Here is a 23,734-nt window from a genome sequence, read left to right as displayed (position 1 = left end):
GAGATGATGAATGAAAAATCGATTTTACCTATGTTAGGTACCACAAATGTGCAATGAAACTTTTAAAATATACTGTGTAATTTAGGTTGTTACTGGAGGCCATGTCACAAATGTTCTGTCTACAATGACCACCACAAATTTCAAACTTTCGAGTTCAAATTTTAATACGATATAGATACCTCAGATATTGCAACTGATAACCATCAGTCCACACGTTTGAAGACTGGTAGACAAAAACCAGTGTTTCTCTACCTTGCAGAGCTTCAAATTCTACACTTTTTGTCTAGATTACATTCTAGTGGAATAAGAAATGGAAATCTCAGAAACTTTATTGCATCACTTGAGCTATAAAAATTTTTAATGAAAATTTCATAATGTAGTACAAGTTTAGGAGGGATGAGAGATGAAATGGAGGCATTGTCAATTTTGTGTCGATGATAAATTAAGCAAATTTAGAGGTTAAATTAAGCAAATTTAGAGGTTAAGCTGAAATTCAGAAAGCCACTAGATACGTTGACTCTGCTGTAGCATTTGAGCGAAATCAATAAATATCTTTCAAGATGGCAGTCGAAAAAAATTGTACCTTTTACTGATATTTTCAAATCTCTATAACACTATTTAGAGATTGAGATTAAGAAACAATACTCTTGGTAACTTCTGGGGAATCTGATAGGATAAAGTTTGTTATTGCGGACTTCGAAATATAGCGCATGGTTGGAGAGGGCCAAAGTGTCAAATATGGGGCCAAGTCGCCTTAAAATTAGATATTTTGATCTGCAATTTTCATATCAGCTATGTACCTGGTATTGCATTCGAACAAAATCAGTCAAGATGTTTCAATATTGTTAGGGTTACAAGACGTCCTCTTTTTGCTGGATCAAAATCCTGCCAGAAATATTACACATTTGCTGACAATGAAGGACCAGATGATCACATGCATCTCATATTAACCAGTATATTTCTGCCAATTTCTGTGCAACCAAGGATGGGATATGAAACTAATCTTTTATTAACAGGAAAGCGCAACCTTAATTTTTGCAATTTTCAGGGGACCAAGCTGAAAAACTTAAAATGGGGGAAAATGTAAAAATTGAGCATGACATATGTTTGTACAAAAACAGCTGGTTTTGATTAAATTTTGTAAAAATATACTTACATTTTACATTAATTGCTAACCTGAACAAGACAAATACAAGAATGTCACATTATATACTCAAAATATTCCCCAGGATCAAAAAAATAAAAATAATAACAAACTCGGCTAACATAAATTTCCATTAATGAATGAATACATTGAAATATATAGATTCCATGTTAAAATGTGACGTAAAAAGAAAATATATGTATATACATTCATTCTTATTTTTTATTATCATCTCTTTACATTTTACTATTTTTAAGTTTTAAAATTAAAAAATGGCAGTTATTATTATTCAGGCATGTTTTATATGCCACCTATTAAACAGGGTTCCGAGACTTTGATTTTTTACATACAACATTAAAAAAGTTCACTGTTTTTAAATTTAAATAACGAGAAAAATAACTAAAAACAAAGTTCACTCTTTTTAAAATTCCTCACTTAATTTTACATTAGCAAGTGTGATCATGTTCACTTCCACAGCTATGAAATGAAACAAAAGCAGTTGGATAAAGCACGTTGTTTGCTTCTGTTGGTGATTGTTTGCAAAAAGTTATTTTTATTGATAAAAAATTTCACCGTGGAGCATGTGCACAGCCATCAAGACCACCCCCAATTCCTGAAGAAGGGACGGATGAATTCTGATGCTGTATAAGCTGTTGCTCGCCATCATTTTCAATACTCTGGGATGGCTTGGGGCAGCATTTGTGCAATGAAAAAACCATCCTGGGTGTTCATTAAACAGAATAATTAAATAGAATGTCAAAACTAACACTGCTTGCGTTATCAGCAAATCATTATCTGTGACATTTTGGAGCCAAGGACAGCAGAACACTTCAACAAAAAAAATATTCATACTTCAGCAAGACAAGGCTCTGGCACATTCAGCTCAATCAACAGTTGCAATGTGTGAAGAGCTGTTTCATGGTTTTTAGGGCAAGGACATTTGGCTTTCAAATTTGCCTGAATTGAATGCCATGGGTTACTCCGTGTGGTTGATTTTGGTGGAGAAGATTTCTCATGTTCCATTCAAATCAGTGGATGCACTCAAAATAGCTTTATGACATGCATGGGATGAAATTACTGTCCAAGAGTGTGCAAGCACTGTCAGTAATTTTTGGAGACTACTTTGCAAATGTACTGATTACAGTAATTTTATTTTTTGTTGTTGTTATTACTAGTGTAATAACATTTTTTGAAAAGCTAGTTATTTAGATTTATATATTTATAGAGCAGTTTTATGCTGGTGAGGAATTTTTAAAAATTCTCCGAACTTTTTCCCCACCCTTTAATTTGTGAGAAGTGACCATAGGTTAGACAAAAAAAAGTGTGTTGTACACATATGCTGGCTCAATAACAACATGAAACACAATTTACATGATAATACCAAACTTTGCAAAACTACTTTCATTATAATGCATGTGCATTCTGATTTGATTCCAAAAATTTGGAAGGTCAGACACATACTCTTATAAGACAGATTTATATCTTATCAACCAACTGCCTACTTCTTTAGAAAAGTGTAACCCCCTGGGACACAAAGGGGCATTAGCCTGCAGTGTGCATTTTCCGAAACCAGACTTTATGTTATTCCATTGTTTCACTCTCATTTTACAGAATTTTCATTTGTTTGAAAAGGTTTCCAAAGCACAGATCAAGTGATTAAGTGAACTAACTAGTACCACAATGTATAAGAAAAGGTTTACAGTGGTTTGAATTATTTTGGAAAGAAATATAATGTTTGTAAACAATATAAACTTTTTGTGTTGACCTATTAAGAGAATAGGTTCTTTAAACGGTGGCACCTTGCACCTGCCAAATTATTTTATGAGGGTACAAGGGGTTACAACTTGGATCTACCCAACACTTTTAAGAAAGCAATGTGTCTTACATGCCGAACTACTTCCTTCTGTTACAAATCTAAGAGATGATATTAAGGTGAGTGGATACCATCCCGGAGTATATAGCTCAATTGTAATATCTATTTTATCCCCTTTCACTAAACGAATGCAAGTACATGAGACACGAGAGGTGTGCCTTGAACACAATTTCAAATTATAATCACCATTCCATGCACAACTAGTTCTAATTACATTTGTTACATTTGCTGATGTGCTACAAGTTACTTTCATAATTTCATTGTAGCAGGTGTCAATTCGTTTCCATTGTAACATTTCACAATCCTTGGAAACACTCGCATTCATTTGAGTAGGAAATACTAAATGATCCACACAAAGGTCAGAATCAACGACAAAACTTTCTCTGATACTTGTCTTCCCTTGGCACTTGTAGAAATGAGGAGCTAATAATGACAAATGAAAGATATGGGTATCTCTCGGAATTTCTGTGCCCAACTTTCTTCTTTTTGATTTATTTGTGTTGATCAAATCAAGTCTGCTGGACTGTTCATTTCCATGCATAGCTAAAAAGACAGAATTGACCTCTAGTGGTGTTAACAAATCAAAATCTCCTCCTTGGCTAGAGGCAAACTGTTCTGGTGTTAGTGTAAGGTACCTTATTTTTTTCCAAGCTCCTTTCAAAACATTTCTCACATTTTCCTGGGACGGAGGGAGACCTTGGCAGCAACATTCTCTTTTCGCCCATTGCTGGATGGCATTAAAGAGTATCAATTCTGAATCCATATTTAAGTTTTCACAATCCAAAACAGATTCCAGAGCATTGAAACTTATGCAATCAAATCTTGAACTTCCAAAGCACGATTTTGGATTTGCGCTGATAACCTACAAAGAGAAAATAGATTTTTACCAACTTTAAGTTAGTATTAAGAGAGCAATAGTGCACTTGAACTAGTTGCATTTCACAAATGCATCTTGTTTGTATCTGCACTTCAAATGGTAAATATTAATGCCTATCAAGAAAGAGCACTGAACTATATCAAAGATTCTTCGTGATGATGAAACACATGAATTTATGAGTTCCCAGATCTTCCTGCTGTTGCCACATATTTATTCTATTTTCTACATCTTTTTTTCAACCTTTGGTATTTATTTTTTATACACAAGAAATCTGAATTTTCTGAATATTTCCAGCATATTCAGAATGTTAATCATTTTTTTCTATTCTTTATATTTATTTTTTATATTATATATATAAATGGATGTGTGTTTGTTCCGGCATAACTTTCGAACGCCTGGAGCGATTTCAACCAAACTTGGTACACGTATCTGTACAAAATACTGTGGGGGTTAGACACCACTGGCACACCTGGGGGTGGGGGTGGGAAGGGGGTGGCATGAAAAAATAATAAAAAAACGACCGATATTATTGTGGAATCCATAGTTGTCGGGGTCACTAAGATGAATAGTGACACTCCCAATGCCATTCAACTCCAAGACACCCCTGGCACACCTAAGGGTGGGGATGGGAAGGGGGTGACATGTAAAACGACCGATATTAGTATGGAATCCATAATTGTCAGGGTCGCTAAGATGAATAGTGACTCTCCAAATGCTGTTCAACTCCAAGACACCCCTGGCACCCCTAGGGGTGGGGATGGGAAGGGGGTGACATGTAAAAATAATAAAAAACGGCCGATATTAGTGTGGAACCCATAGTTTTCACTCCCAATGCAATTCAACTCCAAGACACCCCTAGGACTGGGGGTGGGAAGGGGTTGACATGTAAAAATAATCGAAAATGTCCAATATTAGTGTGGAATCCATAGTTTTCGGGGTCACTAAGATGAATAGTGACACTCGCAATGCCATTCAACTCCAAGACACCCCTGGCACCCTAGGGGTGGGGATAGGAAGGAGATGACATGTAAAAATAATTGAATACAACCAATATTAGTGTGGAATCCATAGTTTTCGGGGTTGCTATGATGAATAGTGACACTCCAAATGCCATTCAACTCCAAGACACCCCTGGCACCCCTAGGGGTTGGGGTGGTAAGGGGGTGACATGTAAAACGACCAATAATAGTGGAATCCATAGTTTTCAGGGCCGCTGAGATGAATAGTAACACTTCCAATGCTGTTCAACTCCAAGTTCATTTTACACTATAGTTAGAATTCATTATATTCTGGTCTAATAGAAGATTGGGATAAATAAATATCCGGGCATCACCGAGCAATCAGCTAGTTGATAATAAAGCATTAGTTTTCTCCATAAAGCTGAAATGATCAACAATAAGGATTGGTTGACAAAAAAAACCCTTAAAGGAGAACCATGGCTCCCACTAGTCTGTGAGTAATGTTCCATGTGTTACTTGTGAAATATCACTGTTATGTAATTCACTCACAACCATTCATCTTTTACTGTTTTGTGTATATGGCACAAACATGCATATCTTCTAATCCAATGCTAAGGTTTTCAAACTGGTACAGGGTCACCGAAGTTAGTAATGAGGTCTGTTTTATAAGGCATTTATTGATACACCTGTAGATTGAAATGTATCTTCTGCAACTGTGCTGTATAAAGAAACAAACTGCCGGAGTGCTAATTGAGGTGAGTGTACATACTATGCACCATGGCAGCAGCAGGAAATCAACACTAGCATTTAACAATACAAGTCTTAATAACCACTATCAAAAAACAATAAAAAGAAAGTGGAATATTAAATAACTGGTTTACTTTAACTATTAAATGTCTGACTGGGATAAAATCATTGTGTTTGCACCTGCTGGAATGATTTTATCTCAGACAGTGTCGCCATGAATTTTGTGACTTTGTGAACACACTGTACCTTAAATAATGTTCACAGATGTGTGTTTTTTCAATGTTACATGAGCCCTGAAGTGAGTCACTAGTAATTTTTTGTGCCTATACAGGGTGGCCACTCTAGGATCATGATGAAATTCAAGTACAATTCCCGGTTTTCAAGGCAAACTTTCCAAAAATTCAAGGGTGCAAGCAGATGTTTTCTCTATTTCAACATTATATTAACAATGTAAAGGTTTGTGCGATTCCAATGTATCCAAATATTCTAATTCAATTCAATCGAACAGTATATAGCCCTTTATTTAAAAGGTGTGGCATGCCATTTCGGGTACTCAGACTAGAAATGCATCTACTAACACAAGTCACAAATGTTACGGATATAGTAATCTACGAAAAATTGTTAATTGTATAAAAATTTCAAATTTACGTAATCACGTCAAAGATATCTTACCTTGCAATAATCTTCCACTTGTAAGATATATTGTTCTGCTAAGGTCATTAACAAAGTAAACATATTGAGAAAATTCTGTTTTATTTTTCACGCAGTTTTCTTTTCCTTCCTCGATAAAAGTAAAAACTATACTGTGAAAAACTTGCCTCAGGGCATTAATAAATACGTATAAATTGAATGGGATTTGGATTACTAAAAGTTGCAATTTTTCACGTCTTCTGAGAAAAATTTAAGCAGAATCCATGCATAATTCCCGGAGCTAATAATAATTCATGCAAAATTCCCAGAATTCAAGAAATTCCCAGTGAGTAGCCAAGGAGGGATGCATCATGACGAAGATGCTACCTCCATTTGTGCAAAGGTACATAAATCTTAATTTTAAACCTCAGCTAGAATATCTACAGGGTAGGGTTCTTTTGTAGACAATGAAACCAGACAGGATGCCATCCAATGGAGACGTTTAAACGTATATACGAGGGTTGGGGATTAAGTCATGGCAACCCAGTAATATTTTAATTATGTGCAATGGTGGATGGAAAATGGAGACTGCGGGAGGAAACCTGACACCAGTACTTTACGTGCTGGTCAAGAGATGGCTCTGTGTGTTGTACTGGTGATCGGAAAACAGTTTGTGAGTTAGTCGTGGTGTAAGATGGAAGTGACCAGATTGGAACAGCAATCGTACATCAAAGTGGCTGTTCTCGGGGGGAGAAATGCAAGTGAGTGTCATCAAGAATTGGTAGAAGCATTAGGGAATAACACCCTGCCATATTGAACTGTCGCAAGATGGGTAGCAGCTTTTCAGAGAGGATGCCAATCAACCACGACAATGAGCGGTCAGGCGGGCAACAGAGGATGGTGCTGCCGATGGTATTCGATGTCTTCCACACCGATGGCAGCGTGCTGTGGACAATGCGGGAGATCATTTCGAAGGTTTGTCATAATCAGACAAGTTTTTGTAACATGTGCATGAATACATGTGTATGTCACAGGGTTGCTTGTGTTTTCTTTTATTATTCCTATCAACAAAATATCCATAATGGATACTCTTTCAGTTGTATATAACCTATTTTTAATACATCCTTCGATTATCGAAATATTACTGGGTTGCCATGACTTACTCCCCAACCCTCATATTATTCGAACACAGGATACATGGAGTAAGAATATTTACATGATAAGCTACATTCTTCTGTAATTTTCATTCACAGTCAATTTTCATCTCAAAATGCTTTTTATTATTTCTTTTCTCGATTTGAATATACTTCTATATGGACTTCCTTCTTAGTGGATGATCTGGATCTGGACTTCCTTCTTCGTAGATGGTTTGGATATGGACTTTCCTCTTAATTTCCTTCTATTTCCACTTTTCCTACGATTTGGGGATTACTTTATCCTTCTTACAGCTTTTTCCCTTAGGCTTTGGGAATTATACTAATTTCCTTCCTTGTGGCTGCGATTGGAACGTGCCAACACTAAATATGTCCAACCTAGGGTGTACTTGGTGCCAATCGATTGACACGCGCATCCAAGTAGGTGCCACGGCTGAAATGTGCAACCAAAAGTGCTGTGGGGCATCGACTAGAACGTGCCGCCACTGGGTTAAACAAAATTTCCACTATTGGATAGGTAAATCAAATCAGACAGATTCAAGATCTGTTCAAAGACACAAATTTGTAGCAGTGCTTTGACTTCTTTAGTTTTCTGATCAATTTACATATGATCACTAGTTTGCTTTATCAAGTATATACATTAATTTATTTATTTTATATTTATTCTTTGTCTTCTTATAATAGATTCTGCCGAACCCTGTGGCCAAGTGGTTAGCACATCGTGCTGCGATGCCAAGGGTCCCGGGTTCAAATCCTGCTCGGGATTGGTTGTTTGTGAATGTCCATTCATCACTCATTCTCATCTTCACAAATAGCCAAGAGGCACAAAACACGAAGTAAAATAAACTAAATCAAGTCAAATCAAAATCAAATTATAATAGATTCTATTGTTTTTCATCTTTCCAATTTGCTTTGTTCTTATTTATAAAGTTATTCACATATATTATGCTACTTCTTAATCTTGCATGCCTGGTGCTGCCATCTCTATTCCTTTTTGGCAAACTATTTACATTACTTGGTCCAATTGGGTATGTAACACAATATTCCCCCTGTTTGCCATAAAAAAATGTCATCATAATATATGAAGATAGAAAACATTTTCTTCTTCCTAATTTACATGTACGTACATCTATGTTTAAATCTTCGTTCTAAATTTCTTCTTTCCTTCATCTATTCTTCGATCTTCTTCAATCTTCACATTGGATTCACAAAACTCTCTATGTATGCACAGCTCTTCTCTTCACAAACTCTATTTAGCATTCATATCATCTTCGCTTGGTTTTTATTTCTTTGCTTTCTTTTCAGGAACTGGCACGTTTTTACTCTTTTGTCTATCCTAAGATGCTCTATTTTTATAGTTTCTGTAACACTCAACTCTTTTCTTATCGTCAAATATAAGTCTTTTTATGTACATGACTGACATACATTAAGGTCTATGCTCTTAATAAATGAATTTCTACATTTCAATAGCACATTTTTCGCTTCTTTTGTCTCTACTTCGGAGGCATTCTTTCGTGCATCATCTTCATCTCATGTATCATTGACATATGCATTATAATTATCTTTCATTTTCAGTATTCATTTCTATCTCATATGTTACTCTTCGTCTTATACACAAGATTCTCATTTTTAATGTACATTTCCATTTTTCCACCATTGGCATTACACATCCAGCTTTTTGGTAAGGTTGAGTCATCAGTCAAACTTATTGGGAGATTCATCTTCCCAGCAACAGTTCCTATGATTTTACATTCCCTTTTTTACGGCAATTACTAATCTTATTCTTATCCTTGTCCGATGTTTTCAAGTGAGCTTGTGAGTATCGTATCTGAATAATCTTTTGGCCTCTATTTAACTTCTCAACATATACTTTCCTCTTTGAACATAATCTCTGTTTTATCTATATAGATTCTTTGATCAACTATAATTTCTTCTATTTACTAATATTTACATATAGATTACTTCTATTTACAGTTTAATGATATTACTATATTTTCATCACTTTGCCATTCTTCTGGTGGGTTTCGGCGATCTTCTTCCTGCAATCTTTCCGGAAACCTTCTCTTGTCGTTAAAGTAATTGCTCGTCAGCTCTATTGCTGTTTCTTTCTTCTTCCAATGGTGCATTTTGTCTTTCATCATCTTCATTCAAGGTATGTCCCTGGTATTGACTCTCATCTCACTCATTTCTCCATCTTGGGTTTCCTCCTCCGCCATATCGCCTAAAGTTATTATGACCTCTGCAATTTCTCCATGAGCTTCGATATCTTCTATCTGTCCTTCTCTCTTCAGCAGACTCGTGATTCCTCTCATTGTTAATGTCAATTCCTCCCGAGTTTCCTCTTTCTCTGTCTCGTTGTGGGTTGTTTATTTCCACATGCCTCACACCAAATTCCTCTCTTCGAAACTTAGGCTCCTGACAACGCTCATCTTCTATATGCTGTCTCTTCTGGTAAGGTCTCCCTTCTCTGTCGTTCCTTTCTTTGTTCCACGAGATCTGGGTTTTACTCAGTATGTCTTCAGTCCTCAGGTAATCTATCAAGTCGTCTACTTGTTTTATCTTTGCTGCCGCTATAGCTCTGTATTCTCAAAGGCAATGTTTGTACAGCTAGTTTAACCAGTTCTTCTTCGCTGCATTCTTTCTTCAGATTTTTAAAACTCCTTAAAGGCTCACATGTATGTTCTTCTAGGCTGTTTATTTTGGACCAATCTATATATTTCCTCTTCAAAACTTCTAACTGCCTTTCTTTTATGTCCTCACTCCAGTAATAATTCAGGAATTTTCTGCTAAATTCTTTAAAATTTGACACTTGTGCTGATTTAGTTGATACCATCCCACTGCAGACTGCTTGAAACATGTTTCTATAATGCTTAGGATAATGTGTTCTGGAATCCTCATGAGTCGGGACACTTGTAGTGAGTTCCTTCAGAAATTTCTTTGGGCACTTCTCCGATATGTTCGTGTTAAACTTTGGTAGGTACTGCAAGTCTTGGGGTCTAGGTATCCTAGTTTTATACTTTTCACTCCCTTGGTATTCTTTATCTAATATAGCTAAGAATCTTTTGTTATTGTTTCCATCTTCACTACTCTTTCCTTTTCTCTTCCTTCATTGTTTGGGATCTTTATATTCCTCCTTCTTCTGTTGTAGATTCATCGCTAGAACTCTCACCCTTTATCACTTTCTTGAAATGAGTCTCATCTTGGTCACTGTTTTGAAAACTAAGTCTCGCCACCTTTTCTTGAGTCAATAGCTTTCCTAGCTCCTCCTCCATTTCTTCCACTTTCTTTTCTATTTTATTTGTTCTGAAAGCTGTATAGTTCAATTGTTCCCTTCCTTCGTTCACCATTTTATCTATTTCCTTTTCCCTTTTGTTTAGCTTAGCTGCGATTACATTTAGTTTAGAGACATTTTCGACAATTTTCTTCTCAAGATGGAGTGTTTTTCTTATTGTTTGCTTCCAATTCGCCCTGGACTTCATAACTCTGTCATATGTTTTCCTCTCTAAATCTCAACATTTCATTTTCAGTTCCATTATTTTTATCGAGACTCTCCTTTTCTAGTATCAACATTGTTTTCCCCATCTTGTTTTCTACTTCATCAATTTTGAAAGTTACCTCTTCTATCTGGCATTTATTTTCCATGGTTTTCCTTTCCAAGCTGATTGTTTTCTTATTGGTTACATCCAATTTTTCATGGACTTCTTCGAGATGTTTACTTTCCTTTCTGAGTTTTGCCACTTCATCTTCGCTCATCAGGTTTGTTTAATTAATTCTCATCTCCAAAACGTTTTTGTTTTCTTCACAGGCATTAGCTATTCTAATGTACATTTCTTTACTTTCTCTTCTTCCTTCTTCTATCATATATTTTAGTTTCTTATTACTTTCTTTGAACTTTTATTCTCTTTAAATCTTGTGGCGTTGACTTCCATCTGCATTGACATTCTTTGAAACAATTCTATTATATTAATTTCTTCTGTTTTCTTTTGTTTTTCTTTCAACCTTTCTTTTTTGCAGTTCTTACATATGTAGCCTCCTTCCCTTTCGCTTATTGATATATATTTTTTCTTTCTTATTCCTTCGCACATCCAGTCTTGTTTACTTACATGTAGTACATGCAATAATTTCTTCCTTGTTTCCTTCCTCTCCACAACTGAAAGTTTCCCTTTTCTCTCAGTCTTCCTTCATTGTAGCTTCTATATTCTCATTTCCATCTTTATCCTTTTCCTCCATTTTCAGTTATACTTTCTCTCTTCACAGTCTGGTTCCTAATTCTCTAGCCCCAAAGGTTGGTCGCCATTTATTTAATGCTACCTCCATTTGTGCAAAGGTACATAAATCTTAATTTTAAATCTCAGCTAGAATATCTACAGGGTACGGTTCTTTGTAGACAACGAAACCAGACAGGATGCCTTCCAATGGAGACGTTTAAACGTATATATTATTCAAACACAGGATACATGGAATAAGAATATTTACATGATAAGCTACATTCTTCTGTAATTTTCATTCACAGTCAATTTTCATCTCAATATGCTTTTTATTATTTCTTTTCTTGATTTGAATATTCTTCTATATCGACTTCCTTCTTAATGGATGATCTGGATCTGGACTTCAGTGGTGTAGCATGGACATTTCGGGTGGGAACGCCAAGTCCGAAGGTAGGGTCAGTCCTTTCTTGCTTAATAATTTACTTATGGTATTAGTCACCACAGGTATTGTTTATTTGCCTGAAGTCAGCTGGGTTTTCAATAAAACATCATCCATGTATGTTTTAGCTAGAAAATTAGATCCCTCACTATGCCTCAAATGTTTTGAACTCTGGTGTTTTATACCTTTTTTTATACCTTTCTGCATGACGCAAGTCATTAAAAAACCTACCTGAATCATAAGCGCCTCTGCACAACAGTATACATCATTGTTGTGGATGATCCAACTACTGACTGATTTGGTTTATTATTATTAACTTTTGGTTAATTGTGAATATGAATATGAGTGATGATATTGATGAAGGGACACTGACATTATATGGGATGGCGGATATTTGCTCGAACCTTGAGCTTCTAATGGTATAAATGAGAAACAGGTGGAGCAATTTCTTTAAGTTTTTCCATTGAAAATGCTTCCCCGACGACACAGTGAAAATTGTAATTGTCACCTTGTATTCAAAGGGCCTCAGGTGCGATACCCAGTGGAGGGTAGGCTACATGGTGGTTCGTATCAGACTCGATCAGCTGATCTGTGCATAAAGTGGACTAAAAAAACAAATAGTAGGAAAGATGCCTAGTTGGGAGGATGGGCACCTCCTGCTCCTCCATTCCCCCACTCTGCTCATCATTCATCATTCTTCCTCGTTCTCACAATTAGTCAAAAGTGGCAGAAAACTGCCATAGATAAGAAAATAACTAAATAAACAATGCATCCTCATTGCCATGATTAGAAAAAGTTACAGAAAAGGGACGCAAAAGTAGGAAATACCCATAAATTTGAAAACTGTATTAACAAAGAAAATTGTCATTTCTGCAGGAAAGTCAATAACTTGTACGTTCTTTTTACAATATGATAAAATATATTGAGTAAACTGATGTTTATATCAGAGTGTTCTAAACATATTGTTATTTTAAAATTTGCGAACAAACATCATGACCAGAATAATTGTAATTCCAGAATCACTATCGTTCTTGTAACAATAATTTCTTGCCGGTGTGATCCTATACACTGACAATGATCAATGGTGTTAACGTACTGAACCATTGATTGCTGGCACTATTGCTTTGTCCGATTAGTAGGAAACGGATACCTCATTTTTGCACTGTAAGTTGAGTTTTACACAGTAAATATCGATATTTTGCTGTCTGTTACGTTATCGATATCCACAGGATTTGTTCAAGGGGTGGCGCAAACGGGGTATTTTTTTCCTGGCGGTGTAGCAAATGAGGCACGATTCTCCCCAAAATAGCGATGCAGATAAAATAAATGGCTATTAGCCGGAATATATTCATGTATGCCAGTTACTTATCTGGATATTAGAATTATTCAGATGCTAATGAAATAAATTACGCAGATATCTATAATCTGCTTTATAAAGATATTTATAATCTAGATTATCTGTATTTGCATGTAATGGACTTTGTCTTTTTGAGTCTCTTGCAAAAGTAAGCAATATTATAGTTTATTTTTGACGCCGTTGCCGCTTTCCAAAATTACCTCAAAATGTTCAGGAAAAATGCAGCTGTAGCGAAATTTTCGCTACAACTACAGGAATTTTGTAGCTTCGCTACCGCTACAACTACAATTTTCAAAATGTAGCGCCACTACAGCTACCGCTACAAATTTTGTAGCTAGCTACAGTAGCGACGCTACAAGTAGCGCGCTACTTCCGACCTCTGGCAACAGACTATAACAATCTTACAGAAGAGAGACAATTCCTGACCTGCAAACCCTTGGCCTTTGTATCATGTTGCATGATAATATCAGGGCACACAACAGTTTTGCAGGATGAGAATTTGCAACAACTTCTTGCTAAAAACCAAATAAAAGAACTCCAGTGTGATTTTGTTTCATTTCCTCTACTGAAAAATTACTGTCCCCAAAGGCAACATGGTGTCATTTCAACAATCTAAACGGCAGTGGCTGATGAGCATACAGAGATGCTTTCTCCAGCTTCTTACAAAATCTCCAGAGACACTACCAGTGGTGTATTAACAGCTGAGGTAAATACTCTGATGCAGTGGTGGTGATTATGGGGGAGGGGGGGCAATTGCCCTTCCACTTTTTGCCTCTTTTTTTCCCCCGCACTATGATAAACCTTGTATACAAAGGGAAATATACTGTCTTTGCCCCCCCCCCCAGTTTTGGCACCTTGCCCCCACCCCCTGGTTTTGGAATCCAATCGCCGCCACAGCTCTGATGGGAAACAGAGACCATTAGTTGATGTTGATAAAGATGAATATTTTATTCTCTAGAGCAACAGTACTGAAACTTTTTTGGCAAAAGGCTGTATGTTCCATGCATGTTAATCAGAACCTGAATATGACATTCTATTTTATTGCCTACTTATTAGGCAATATTAGATTTCGATTACTTCAATTTATTTTGCATTGAACTGCAGTGTCTTTAATGATTGAAAAAAAAATGATATGGGAAACCTTAGTGATGAATTTATTTTAAACTGGAGTTTGAATAATACGGCAGGACACCTATTGTACCCAGAGGCATTCCTCAGAAATTACTTTCCGACAACTCTTTCTATTTACAGCAAAAATATTGGCACATTCTCCTCACTGATTTACAATTTATAAAGATGTTTGCACTGTGTATGACTTGCAATGCTGTCTGTCTTCTTGCATTTAGGTGCACTTAAAAATTTAATCATACAAAAGAAGCATAGGCTCTTTTTCCTCCGCTCTTCTTCAGCTTACCTCAAGTGCACATTCCTTGAGAATGTTGTCATTGTAGTCTACAGCGAACTGAAGCACAGGCCAAACAGTCCAGCTTGTTACATTGATAATTATATATTCACGGCAGCAGGCCATCAAATCTGGAATGATATACTTATGTGCAGCTCGACATACATTGATGGCTTCATCAACTGTTTTGATATCCGCTTCTTTTGTGTAGATGAAGCTGAAAAAATATATGTATATGTAATAGAGAAAGCAAGACAGAGACTGATGCACTAAAATTAACATTTCTGTTCACAGAAATAATGTTAAAACTTTTTTTCCCTCTATAGTACATAAATATATTTACATTTGGTCTAGGAATTAATTCATGCACCTGGACAAGAGATGGTGTAACGAGCATATCGTCCCACAGTTCCGTGTATCCACACATGCATTGAAAACTCCTGTCAGCGCGCATCGTTCGTAGTATAGGGCAGTTGATTGATGCGTCAACAACAGCATTTTGTAGTCAAATGAACATGGCGCAGTTCGTGCCACATAAAGTGTTTTTGCGGGGTGTTCTGCTTCATTACTTTAACATGCAGAAAAGTGCTACCGAAAGTCATCGTATTTTGGTGGAAGTGTATGGTGACCATGTACTAGCTGAGCGAACGTGTCAGATGTGGTTTGCATGGTTTAGAAGTGGTGATTTCGGCCTGGAAGACCAAGAGTGACCTGGACAGCCAAAAAAATTTGAAGACGAAGAATTGAGAGCATTGCTCGATCAGGATTCGTGTCAAATGCAGGAAGAACTTGCAGAAGCATTAGGCGTTGATCAAACAACAGTTTCCAAACGCCTCAAAGCCATGGGAACGATTCAAAAGATGTCACATTGGGTTCCACATGAATTGAAAGACAAGAGACGTTTAAAGACGAAAAACCATTTGCGAATTGTTGCTTCAAAGACAGAAAAGAAAGGGGTTTTTGCATCGCATTGTTACTGGCAATGAGAAGTGGATCCATTACGAGAACCCGAAACAAAAAAAGGCCTGGGTGAAGCCAGATGAACCAGGTCCATCAAAACCGAAACGAGATATTCACTGTGCAAAGGTTATGATGTGCATATGGTGGGATATGAAAGGTGTTGTGTACTATGAGCTGCTGCAACTGGGTTAAACTATTAATGGAGAACGTTATCGACGACAATTAATGTGTTTGAAGCAAGCTCTGGCCAGGAAACGACCAGAATGGGAGAACAGATATGATAAACTTATTTTTCAACATGATAACGCTCGCCCACATGTCGCAAAACCGGTCAAAACCTATTTAGAAAATGTCGGATGGGAAGTTTTACCCCACCTGCCGTATTCACCAGACGTTGCTCCTTCGGACTACTACTTGTTTGATTGCATGAATAACGATTTGATTGGACCGCGGTTCACTTCTTCAGAAGATATCAAAAAATGGGTCTCTGACTGGATCGCTTCAAAGGATGAGGAAGAGCTATTTTTATATTCTGATGTAATTCTTGAATATTTTAAGACAAAACTCTGGTAAATTGATGCTTATAATAGGAGTGGAACATTTATACAATAATACTTATCAACAGCCAACCCCCGTGGCAGAGAGGTTAGCACATTGTGCTACGACGCCAGGATTCCCAAGTTCAAATCCTGGATTCGGCGTAGATATTTGTGAGTGTCCATTCATCAATTTCATCATATCACCACTCATCCCAATATTGGCAAATTAGCCAAATGTGGCACAAAAAGCGAAGTACAATAAAGCAAATCAATCAATGCTTATCAACATTGTCAAAACAACTTTTAGTTGTTGCCATTTTCAAGCCTGGAAGTCAGAAAGAGTAATAGAAATGCAAGGTGGATTGACTTAAATCATATTTGTCTCGATTTAAACTTCAGTAATTTTTATAGGCAAAAATAGCAAACATTTTGTGTGGAAAAATATACAAAATACTAATCATGTTATACCATAAATAGTGTTATTATCATTACACTGTAAATGAACATGATAGCTAATATTTTCCAAACTACCATTAAAAAATATACAAATGCAGCTACAAAGTCTGTAGAAATATTTAAGTTAATATTTTAAGTTACAATTACAGAGTACACCCATAATGCTTTATTTTCACTGGAAGAAAAGTTACAGAAATTATTATACAGGGTGTCCAAATTGAAACGCCCTAATTTCAAATACTTATATTAAACATAATATACAGGCAAGAACAGTGTGGTAGGTGGTAAATGGTAGCTTAGCTGTGGAAATTTTAAATAGGTAATGAATAGTAAGGATTCGTTTATTTTGTATCGTTCCAGGGGGTGAAAAGTGAAAATGACAACCAATGCTGAAAAAGCGCAAACTGTGTGGTGGTATGCAGAACTGTTCTTGCCTGTATATTATGTTCAATATAAGTATTTGAAATTAGGGCGTTTCAATTTGGACATCCTGTATAGTTTCATTAACACACTCAACAAATAATTCCCATGGTAGGTACAGTATCAGAAATCAGAAAATGTATGTTAACATATATTTCTTTTATTTGCTTTAAACAAACTGTTCAAACATTTTACATGGTCCTTTACTAGAAAAAGCCTTTCTATAAAAAAATATATCTATATGTATGGTGCCAAAAAACACAAAAGCAATTTTAAGTGTGTTTTTTAAAAATAAAAAAATCGACAAAAATGAGTTTTTAAAAAATAAAAGGCATGATTTTTATCCATCCTGGCGATCAGTATTGGTTTCTGTAATAGGAGTCCATGCAGAAATCAGAGCCACAAATCTCATGGTTTAGGAAATATAGACAATTCCTCCAGAATTACATAGTCTCTTTCCCTTCATTAAGGAGATGGGTGGCGAGGGCACATATCATGCTCCTCTTCTCAATAAAAAGAAAGGTGAGGGACAAGTTTAAATTTAAATTTGTCACTTTAGGAAGACCGTGCAGAAGAAGGACAAGATGTTAATTGTGGCAAGCTCTCCAATTACTGTTAGAACATGGATGAAATGGGAAGTCTATGCATAGCATGGGCGGTTATTCAATGGAATGAAGGGAATGAGTTATTCCATTACAAAGTAGAAGTATTAACCATGTTTATGTCGTCAATTTATTTTTACAGTTTTATTCAAACTATTCTTAGGTAGTCGCAGAGCTGTTGTAAAAACCACGAGACGTGTGTCCTCGTCGTGGTCCTACTAGGTAGCCACCAGCAGACGACCATCAGAATCTGTGACAATCAGTGTCCATGTCCACCACCCTAAACAAAGGGAAAGGGAGCATTCGGCATTCTTCGTAGATCTTCGGCTCTGTCTTCGGCATGGGGAACACATGACCGCTACTCATTCCAGCTTCACAGTTTCTTTCGAACTAAATCCACGTAAAAAACATATTTTTTTCTTCATTTACAGTGAATGTTGTGTTGTCAGTTATCCCAGAAAATGTCATGTGTGTTATTTCTGGAATTTGTATGAAACACATAGGTTTAAAAATCATACTTCACAGTTGACCAAATCAGTGCTGTTCAATTGACTCGAGGGGAATGAATCCACAGAACTCTTTCCGGGTCTTGCGGCACTAGCTAATGGTGCAGGGAGAGAGTAGGTGGGTGCTGGAAACACCTTCATCCAGGGCTGGAGATCAAGAAGTTTTGAAGAGAAGAGAGGGGTTACTTATTTCTAGGAGTAGATCAATGTACGATTTAGACTCTACCAGGTGTAATAAAGAAAAAAATGTGTTCGACATTTTAATCCAGACCAATGTGGGATAATAGGTGGTAACTCTACTGTTGGCTTTGGGTCCCATTTTCAAATGAGTTCTGCTCCTGAGCCCACTTCATGCATAGACAAACTTATCGGGGCTGGACCTACAGTTTAAAGTGGGATCCGTTGTGCCTCCACCGGGTATCAAACTCTGTATCCCTTCATTACAAGGCGACAACATTACCACTCTACCATCCAGGAATACCGTTTTTAAATGAAAAGGGTGTGTGGAGCAGTTAAGGTTTCGTTAACATAAACAATTTACTTAAACATCACAGCGTCATAGGCAGGGTGGTATTTGTAAGGGTGGATGGGGAGGATTCCCCCCTCTGGGTACTTGTGTCCCCCCCCTCTGCTTGCTAAATTTTATCCATAGGGGGATATGTTATATGGCTTGAAGTCATTATCTCATGCTGTCCCTGGACAGTCAGTAGAATTTCTCCCCCCCTGGAAATTTCTTAAATACCACACTGGTCATAGGCAAACTCAGATCTGCACTGAAATTATCCTGACAACATTTGCAACTACGAGAATAAACTTGCAAGATCAACAGCGCAAACTGGTGATAATGAATCAAAAATAGAAATTAAAGTTCTTACAAGTAGCTGATAAAAAAAACTCAAAAAAAGTTTTCCTGAAGACACTTTCTATTCTTTGAACTAGAGTTATGGTCAACATTTGACATGGCTCATCACAGAAATGAACTAAGTGTCGCTTATTCCTCAGATTAATATATCTCGATGGGAGTACAAAAACCTTTGTTTTACTTGAAGAAAAAGGTTTTTTGAATTGTTCAAGTTAAGTTCGTTGGTTTAAACAATTCCCGTGTCTAGTGCTAGTGCTGAATGATCCTTTTTCATAATTTCACAGAATTCACAGTTAATGTAGAAATACCCCAGGACAGTAATTGAGAAGAAGCTGCCAAAACTGAATTGAAAATACAGAAAATGAATTCTACAATATAGTGATAGAAGAATTCATAAAGGAGGCGAGGCGTTAATAATAATAATAATGATGATGATGATTGTTGTTTTTTTAAAATTTCTTACGACATGTGCTTCCCTTGCTGTAAAAGTTACAGACTGCCCCTGATGCATAGCAACAGAAGGTGGAGCACATAATAGCTGAAATAAATATGGTTGGAATGGTAATGTTGACACTTGTGCTCCTTCAGATATTGTCATATTTCCATTGCTGGGGAGGGGGTGAATCAAAGCAAACAAAGATAGTCGTATCATGAACCAGTTTACTACAATAGCACATAAAAAAAACAAGGAAAAAGCAGGACTTTAATCTATGACAGTCATACAACATTAATAACATTAGATAAGGCTTCTAAAAAAATTGCAATGTTAAATTATTTATACCTGCTATCAGAGTTTCCACTAATTTTGTCAAAAATAATTGCCTGATTTTTCCAGATAATTTGAAAACACAATTTCAGGCAATTTTGTGATAAATGCTGTGGATTACGTTGCACTTGGTACTTGTAATGAGTATGTGCTTTTTTTTAAATCCTTAGTTTAACAGTACTCCAATGCTCTTTAAATTTCTCATAGTATTAATTTGCATGACCAGCAAATTTTTCCATTTTTTCCTGTGATATAGTTTTTTCTTGATATCCTTTAAAACTTTCCTTGAGATCCAGCTCACAAATTTCTTTGGTTGAATTTTTATTGTGAGTATGCATTGGTTGAATATGTCATACATTATCTCCTAAGTGCCTCCCTGATGATGTAGTAGTGGTAACATTGTTGCCTTGTACTCAAAGAGGTTCTACATTCAAAACCTGGAAGCACAGAGTGATTCACATCCCACTTTAACATTAAGTCCAGTTCCGATTAGCTTCACTATGAATAAAGTCAACTTCAAACAATCTAAAACTCAAACTGATTCATAAAAGTTATCAGTAGCAGCATTAATATCAGAGTATTTTTTTTTTCAGATCATCACAATTTGCACTTTTCTTATGATTATACTTTTTTCTTTCTTCTTCAGAATGTACATTTTAAAAGTTAATAGTTGCATACTGTCTGAATAGATTTTTCATAATTGATTTCAATTAGGTCTTGGAGATACCAATATTTAAAGTTCTGTGATGACTGTCTTCTGGCATGAAAGGATTAGATTCTCTTGTCAATGTCATAATATTAACATCAACTAACACTAAATCTAACGTTCGTTTGTTATATTTTTTATGTCACTGAAACTGTTTAGTTGGCAGTGACATGCAAAAGTTCTCTTCTACACAAGTATCATTGGTGAGGAAGAGATTTTGATGCATCCCTGTTATCTGTGGGGAAATTAAAATATCATTCAATGTAAGGGATGTCCTCCCAATATGGACATTTGATAGTTTGTGGGAAGGAAGGAACTATATGCAGATTGACTAGTATTTGGTGGGAAATAGACCATACACAAGTATATACTAATTTCATTAGTTTTTACTAACAAGAAATTTATGAGAGGGTCAATTTCGAGAGCTCCATGTCCTGTTCAAAGCAAAAAGTTCCCAAACCTTTGTCAGAAGGTTCTGCATCACAATCCAATCGAAACAAAATATATATATATCTACTGTCAATAATGTTGTCACTGAACAATGGAGTTAGCCACGTTTCTGTAGCCATTATTATTACATCAAAATTGTTAATTAACAACGGGTAGAATTTCTTTAATTTAGTTCTGAAGTCTTGTACATTTGCATAAGAAATGCTTAGAGTTCCATCTCCTTTATTGACAGAATGAGTTCCATTACCACTTACTTGTTTACATGTCGTCTCACCTCATGCTTCAAGGTCAAGAAATTATGCTTGTGGTTAATATTTGTTCACTTTGTTTGTTATGAATTACATTCTTGTACACATGAAGTTTTGTAAAAATATTAAATTATTAAATAATGTGGCTATTCCCCATCCAGGATGAAGACTGAAGTATTAATTTTTACACGAATTAATAATTAAAGCATGTCTAAATCTCTTGTTATTAAAGTACACCTTCAGTTTTCATGTTAACCGGCCTTGTAGGTGTTTTTCATTGAATAAAAATATCTATTTTCTTAATTTTCAACTATAGGAGGTGTTCATAATTGGGAAAAGAGAGACGCGGTAGTATATAAATACAGAGGGGAAAAAAAAACAGCTTCGTGGATAAAAGTAAGTACTAGTTTCTCCATATTTATAGGAGGTGATTAAATAAATGGGGGAAAAAGTCAACAAAAAGGAAAGAAAGGTCAAGAATTTTGGATTTGTTATTTTGGTATTGGGTCCATCCCAAGTTGCTTCCCTGTGCTTTGCGTAACAGTGGGTGGTGGGAGGGGTGAAACGGTGGCCTATTTTTGATATTCAGTCATTGGCCTCTTCTTTCTTACTTAACCTTTACAGTCCCGATTGGTCATGTGCTGACCGATGGCATTTTTGGCCACAGTTCCGGTCGGTCATACCTTGACTGATGGAACAGAACCTTTTTGCGTCACCTTGCAACACTGTTCATTTTCTATGCTCATGACTCGAAATTCGTGGAACTTGAAATCAAGAGTTGATATGCATCCACAGTGACCATGGTGCTCTTCAAATCCCTAATGACGTCAGCAGCAGCTGGCGATTCAGACGATGAAGAACTTCTTCCAGAGACATGGCACCGGCCAGGGGTTGGCAGTGTGGGGCCTACAGTCCCACCGTTTTGTTTCTTTTTTATATTTTTCTTCAGATGGCAAAAGGCATTAGGAACAAAATAAATATTGAATTATAATGTAGACATGTGGTTGCAAATAGGACATACAATTTGTTCCTGTTCCATGTCTTAACAGGGAGGGGGAGAGACAAAATATTGTCTTTTCTTTTTTTCAATTTTCACATATGAAGCCTCAAATAATAACAAATACATACAGATAGCAACACTTCGTCCTTTCTATGTCAAAGTACATTTTATTCTTAGTAAAATGTTTCTTGTTTCACTAAATTATCTGCCATAGGAAGGAAGCTATAACGATTTTTGCTAAACCTTACAAAACTTGTTTAAATTGCCTGGGACAGAGGTAAAAACTGCATAAGCACCACGGGCCTTTAAAGGTTAAATTGGGAATGGAGGTGCTCCTTCAGACATTGTCATATTTCTATTGCTGGGGGTGAGAATCAAAGCAAAACTAACTACTTGTGTCATGTCATGATGGATCCCTGAAAGTCTCCCTAGTTTTCTTCCAAGTCACGGATTGTATATTTCCTCCTGTCAATGCTTATATACTTATATGGCATATGAGCTATGCACCTCTGCTGTCTGGCTTCAAAAATACGATTTTTTAACCCTCCATCATCCACACCCTCATAGTGGCACAAACTTCCCATACACAGCAGTCAGTGCTGCCCTATCAAAACCAACATAATTTACATGAATTATTGATGCAAATCCATGTTAAATTACCTAGCACTTACTGGAAATCGGGCGAAATATATATGAACGTAGACATTCTCAATTCAAAAATGTTATTGGCTATTAAAGTATATAAATTGCAAAAAATCTCTTAGAATAACAAGCTTAGATTCTTGAAGCAAATGCACCAAAAAATTATTCTAAAAATAACACAAACTTTGCCATAGAATGAAGGACATTAAAAAGGAACTAAAAATGAAACTCACTGTTCTCAAAATTTTGAAAGTATTTTTCAAAACTAATTGAAAATCGTGAAATTTACATGGACTAAGAAAGGAAATATTGTTCCAAAATTCTCACCCTTGAAATCTTACAGACTCGCAGAAAAAGCAATATAGTTATTTTGACAATTCTGATATTTCGGGTGGGTATTGCAAAGATTTCTGCATACAAATAATTTGCATTCCAAACAATGCACCATCATTTTTTGGTCTTTTTTCCTCCACATTCATTGCTGGTGCACCATGAGCCATGATTTATGGTAGGAAATGTTTCCACATGCAGTATAGCATGCTTGCTGCCTAAGGTAGACTGATCACTTCAGAGGCATGTAAGCAACTAAAAACACGCAAGACAAAGGTGCGAACACGTTTTGTTTTCACGAGAATAATGTAGATAGGTTACCTAATGCTTTCCTGTCCATTATTGCGTGGGTAAGAGAAAGAATTCAATATTTTATAAAAGGTGAGACTGAGTGAGGCCACGTGGGTTAAGGAGAGTTAAGTTGCTGTCATCATTGCCTAACTGCACATGAATAGTC

At 36.2% G+C, this 23,734-nt stretch overlaps 1 protein-coding gene across 2 annotated transcripts in view; it reads right to left on the bottom strand.

Moving 5' to 3' along the window:
* Positions 1–481: 481 nt before the first annotated feature.
* LOC145999022 (uncharacterized) overlaps positions 482–23,734 on the bottom strand; it is a 35,673-nt gene continuing 12,420 nt past the window's right edge. Inside the window, exons 4-5 of one of the 2 annotated variants that reach the window (XM_083135912.1) lie at positions 14,803–15,007; positions 482–3,879 (exon numbers count right to left, since the gene is read on the bottom strand). In XM_083135912.1, the coding sequence (XP_082992038.1) occupies positions 2,995–3,879; positions 14,803–15,007 (1,090 nt within the window). In that variant the 3' untranslated portion in view covers positions 482–2,994. Of the gene's footprint in view, positions 3,880–14,802; positions 15,008–20,262; positions 20,339–23,734 lie in introns of those variants that run through there. The other variant, XM_083135914.1, reaches the window with a different exon arrangement.

The sequence above is a fragment of the Lepisma saccharinum genome, chromosome 14, assembly GCF_977018435.1.
Source record: "Lepisma saccharinum chromosome 14, izLepSacc3.1, whole genome shotgun sequence".
Taxonomy (NCBI): domain Eukaryota; kingdom Metazoa; phylum Arthropoda; class Insecta; order Zygentoma; family Lepismatidae; genus Lepisma; species Lepisma saccharinum.
The sequence above is the reverse complement of the archived record's forward strand: the minus strand, read 5'-3'. Positions and strand labels throughout refer to the sequence as shown.